The sequence below is a fragment of the Vicia villosa genome, linkage group LG3, assembly GCF_029867415.1.
Source record: "Vicia villosa cultivar HV-30 ecotype Madison, WI linkage group LG3, Vvil1.0, whole genome shotgun sequence".
NCBI classification, from domain to species: Eukaryota; Viridiplantae; Streptophyta; class Magnoliopsida; order Fabales; family Fabaceae; genus Vicia; species Vicia villosa.
The window spans coordinates 30,632,649-30,638,213 of NC_081182.1; the positions used below are offsets into that span (position 1 = coordinate 30,632,649).

The 5,565-nt window shown below is 28.9% G+C and overlaps 1 protein-coding gene across 1 annotated transcript; it reads left to right on the forward strand.

Moving 5' to 3' along the window:
* The first annotated feature begins 2,735 nt into the window (after positions 1-2,735).
* On the forward strand, positions 2,736-4,290 carry LOC131655314 (uncharacterized acetyltransferase At3g50280-like). The gene has a single exon (XM_058925198.1). It carries the CDS (start codon positions 2,842-2,844, stop codon positions 4,213-4,215), a length of 1,374 nt encoding a protein of 457 aa, XP_058781181.1. The 5' UTR covers positions 2,736-2,841; the 3' UTR covers positions 4,216-4,290.
* Positions 4,291-5,565: the final 1,275 nt, after the last annotated feature.

Below are 5,565 nucleotides of genomic sequence, written 5' to 3' on the forward strand. Positions count from 1 at the left end.
AATGATTATAAATAAAGAGAAATTCTATTTGGTTTTCTTGAAATACTATGTTTTAACAGTCATGATGTTCTTTGCTCATTATAAATTTTTGTGCAACCATGAGAAACTTTGTGTCAATAGACACAACATAGATGGTTTGCAAATTAATAAAATTTATTTATGAGTTAATAAAATCATCTCTTTAGCGATACCATGTAGTCTTGAAAGTTAGTTGTCTCATTTAGTTTAGAGACACCTCTTTTATATTAGTGTTAAAAGATATTGGGGGCACATTTTTCATATTAACTTATTTTAATATTTAGAGATAAATTTCAAGGTACCTTTCAGATATCACAAAAGAGTGTTATCAATAAAGTTAAAAGGTACTGCCTGAAATTCAATTATAATTAACTTAAATAAAAATATGGTTATTTGAAAGAAAAAATAGAGTATTTTCCTACGCTTTGGTTGTGGGAAATTTATATATGATTCCATTTATTATGTGTACATAAAAATCATTAAGCACATACTTGAAAAATTCAAAATTAAATTGTTGAAAAACAAAAGCCATGAGGGTTGTTACAGAGAACAAATGAGCTTGTGCTCACAAACGAGTGATCTAACAATGGGGAGATCATTAGTATATTCGACTCTGATATTTTAGATGTCAAATAGGTATTATAATACAGAAAAATTAAGGTAAGTATTTATGTCACTCTGACAGAAAGTAAATTTGGAGACTTCAGTATTATTCACCCCCTATTACCCTCATTTGTATCTATCATGCACATACATAGGTCAGTAATATTCTCCTCTACTCAATTTATAATACCCCCTATTACCCTCATTTGTATCTCCTTTCGGTCTCCATATTGTGAGATCATTGTGTTACCCAATGGCCGGTATATCAAATTATTAACCAACACAAAGCATTAAATTCCAACAGTCATAAAATAGCGAGACTCCATGTCAATCCTGCTACAATACATGTGGATGTTGAGCCTATACTTATGTCTAGGTTTAGTACTCAATACATGATTATCTTAAATCTAGTAATGATAAACACCTTTTGATGTCAGGTCACACTAAGAAAACAAGTTTTAGGTTGCAAAGATAAGACAAGCATTAAGAGTAAAGAGTCACCAATATTACAACATGAGTAGAATAACATAAAACTTCATGAGCTATTTAGTACATGAAAATAATGACTACATCTAATAGTAACAATAGAGATTTTAGCTACGCTTGCTCATGGTAACCTAATAGTTGGTCTTTCAGAAGAAGTTGACCTTGGAAGTGATATATGCCTGTCACCTATGCAACGCTTCCGTCTTCAAACTTCCTCTTTTATTCTCCTATTGTAGACTTGAGTGAACCTACTCCAACTTTATACTCCTTTAATCCACCGAAACTCCTTTTGCACTAAACTGGAATTTGCTATTTATAGATAAAATTATTAGGCTCTTGTTAGACGCACCACCCTTACATGCAGCGCACCTACCCTACTCTACCAACTCTGACCAGCCAACTTTTCTTCTTTAGTAAGTAATGCTTGCATGTCTTCCATGTGTCCTTGGTCGTCTTTGCTCTCACAGCTCATCACCCCTTCGAATAGCGCTCTAACCCTTACTTCACCATGAAGTACTACTTACATATGGTCATGTCACCTGGTCTTGTTTGCGTCTAGCACGCTTGTAGCTTGGGCCTAGCGACCCTTGCTTTTTAAGTTGCCAATTTTCTGCATGCTAATTCTTTGTTTTCCAGATCTTTTCACCTGGTTTTGATTAATGCATACAAGAAAAATTCAAACAAATATTTTCTCTAACATACCATACAATAAGCATATTATATGATTTTCCATCTAAATAATCTTTAAAGCATTATGAGTAATGATTGAGGACAATCCACAAACCAACAAATTTTAGTCAATTGCCTATACATTTTTGTTTTTCAGGATTACCATTGTCACTGCCTAGAGACTTTTTCCCTTAAATCCATCGAGGTTTTTCTAAATTTTTTAATAATATCTCATAAACTGTCATCGTCAAATATATATATATATATATATATATATATATATATATATATATATATATATATATATATATATATATATATATATATATATATATATATATATATATATATATATATATATATATATATATATATATATATATATATATTTGACGATGTAGCTTTGCATTTAGTATAAAAAAAGTTAGTGAACAAAGCTTCTCTATTTTCAAGTCTTTAAGAGTGGAAGGTAAACTCTGCCCGAATCGTCAGCTGTTGGAAGGTGTTTTGGTGTTTCACTAGCTTGCTATTATCATCTTTGATTTGAAGAGCTTCGGGTGCTCGGGTTTTTTCAACTTTCTTTTGTTTGTTCTCAATTTTCTTTATTTTATATTGCGTCAGTAAAGATAATGCTTAAAAATATTGCGTCACTCCACCATTTAAAGAAAGAAAATGTTTCATAAACATTGTTTTTTACATGTCTTTGACATCTTATTAATCAATATAAGGAATATAACTAGTTGAGTAGAGCATATGATTTGTTTAATTCATGCTGTATAATAATATATTTAATTTATTTATTTAAATAGTTGTATTAAATCTAATTTAAACAGTTAATTAATTAAATTAATAAAGAAACGTCATCACCGAAATAAGAGGTAAAGTTTCTCATGTCACATATTTCTCATCCCATACAAACAATTCATATTGAGTTACGCTATATATAGGTTAGCTCTGGTTTAAAGTTGCCAAATTGATTCTTTATTCTTCTATATAGTACACGGATTAATATCTTCAGAAGACACGAGTTCTCTCTCAGCACCACACATACATACATCTGAGAAAATGAGCACCCCTTCTCTAAAACTTGTTTCTGCATGTTTCATCAAACCATATCCCCCAATCCAAGACTCAAACCAAATATGCTACTTATCATCTTGGGATATTTGCATGTTATCTGCAAACTATATCCAAAAGGGTCTTCTCTTCAAAAAACCAACATCATCACCAAACCAACAACATTTCATTGACAACCTGGTGGACAAACTCAAACACTCTCTTTCTCTCACACTTTTCCATTTCTATCCCCTCTCTGGTCGTCTTGTTACACACAAAACCCAACACCCTCCTTCCTATACTGTTTTTATCGACTGCAAAAATAGTCCTGGTGCTAAATTTACCCATGCAACGTTAGATATAACCGTAAATGATATCCTCTCCCCTATTGATGTCCCACCCATTGTTCATTCCTTCTTTGATCACCACAAAGCAGTTAACCATGATGGTCACACCATGTCTTTGTTGTCTATTCAAGTCACTGAATTATTAGATGGTGTTTTCATAGGTTGTTCCATGAACCACTCTCTTGGTGATGGAACTGCTTATTGGAATTTCTTTAACACACTTTCTAAAACATTTCAGAATAGCACTAATACTATTCCTCTTTCAGTTTCACACCAACCTATCCATAATAGATGGTTTCCTGAAGGTTATGGTCCAATTATCAACCTTCCTTTCAAACATCACGACGAGTTTATTCACATGTATGAAGCACCTATTATGAGAGAGAGATTCTTTCATTTCTCAGCCGAGTCTATAGCGAAACTTAAAGCAAAGGCAAACAAAGAGTCTAACACAACAAAAATCTCTTCTTTCCAATCATTATCGGCACTAGTCTGGAGATCTATAACACGTGCACGTCAACTACAACATGATCATATAACTACATGCAAATTGGCTATAAACAACCGAATGAGAATGGAACCGCCACTTCCTAAGGAATATTTTGGAAATTCCATTCATACACTGAGTACTGAAACAACTGTAAGGGAATTGCTGGAGAATGATATAGGATGGGCAGCTTGGAAGATTCATCTGGCTGTTGTAAATCATGAAGACAAAGTGGTGCGGGGATTGGTGGAAAAGTGGTTAAAGTCTCCTTATGTGTATAGATTAGATACGTTCTTTGATCCTAATACAGTTATGATGGGTAGTTCACCGAGGTTTAATATGTATGGAAATGAATTTGGAATGGGAAAAGCATTGGCAGTTAGAAGTGGGTATGCTAACAAATTTGATGGAAAAATAACATCATATCCAGGACAGGAAGGAGGAGGGAGCATAGATCTTGAAGTGTGTCTTTCACCGGATACTATGATGGTTCTAGAATCAGATGAAGAGTTCATGAATTCAGTTTCAGTGTTTAATCCATTGTTCTAGTCTTATGTTATTGTGTTTAATAAATTGTGATGCTGGGAGTTAAATTGGTTTTACACTTCATCAAATTTTATTTTACAGCAGAGTTGCACTTCATCATATATTAGTAAATAATTGCAATAGTATTTTTCAATTATAATGTTAAATAATGTTAATAATTGTAACATTATATTACAATTTTTAATATTATAATTGAAAAACATAATTCTCATTATTAACATTATATTGTTTTAGTTTTATAATTATTTAACGCTATTGATTTTATAATTATTAATTTTTTAATTAATCTTATTTGATTTTTCATTTTTGGTTTTATAAATATTGTCAATCTTATTTAGTTTTATATTAATGTATTTATTATATAATATTTAGTAGATAACGTAAATATTATATATTAGTAATTTTATTAATCTATTATTATATTATAAAAATTAAATAATAATAATAATCAAATAATACTATTATATCATAATATTATAATTAAACAATAATAATTTTATTTCATTTTTTATTACCGTTGGTGATAAGAAAAAAAATAGAGGCTATTAAATATCATTAACTATTTAAGCATATCATACTGAGTAACTATTATTATATATCGGTAAAATATTGATATTTAAATAATAGTTATTATATTTATTTATTTTAATAATAAGTATTAAATATTTTATGTATATAATATTTTTTAAATAAATTTATTTAAATAATAAATTTATTAAATAATAATTATTAAATGTTAGTTATTTAAATATCGATGAATATATAATGAATAATTTATTAAATATAAAATAAATATTTAAATAATAAATTATTATTATTTTACTGTGATATAACAAAATAAAAGTATTAAAAGTGTAATTGAAATTATTGATATTTATTTTTGTAATATTATAAGTTTATGTTGTATTATTATAATATATGGTCAGTCACTTATTTGGGGATGGAAATGTCCGGTCAATGTTAGCTATTTTTGTCTATGCAGGTCATGTTATTAAAAACAAGGTCATGTCATTAAAAATAAGTTCAACACTACTTATTTTTGAATTTATTTGGGTACTAATATTCTCATCCAATTAAATATTGTCATGGAATGATATATTATTTTATTCAATTATTTTATTTTAAAATAAATTCAAATTTTAAAATAATTTATATTTAATGTACTGGTACCCAATTACTTATGATGGGTATCTAAGAATTTATCTAAAATAAAATAAATATCACAAAATAAAATAAATATCACGTGAAAGATTCTGGTGATTAAATTTTAATAGAGGATTCATGTCATTAATAATTATAAAAAATAATTGTCACATCAAAGATCCTAATGACTGTATTTCAACAAGGACAAAA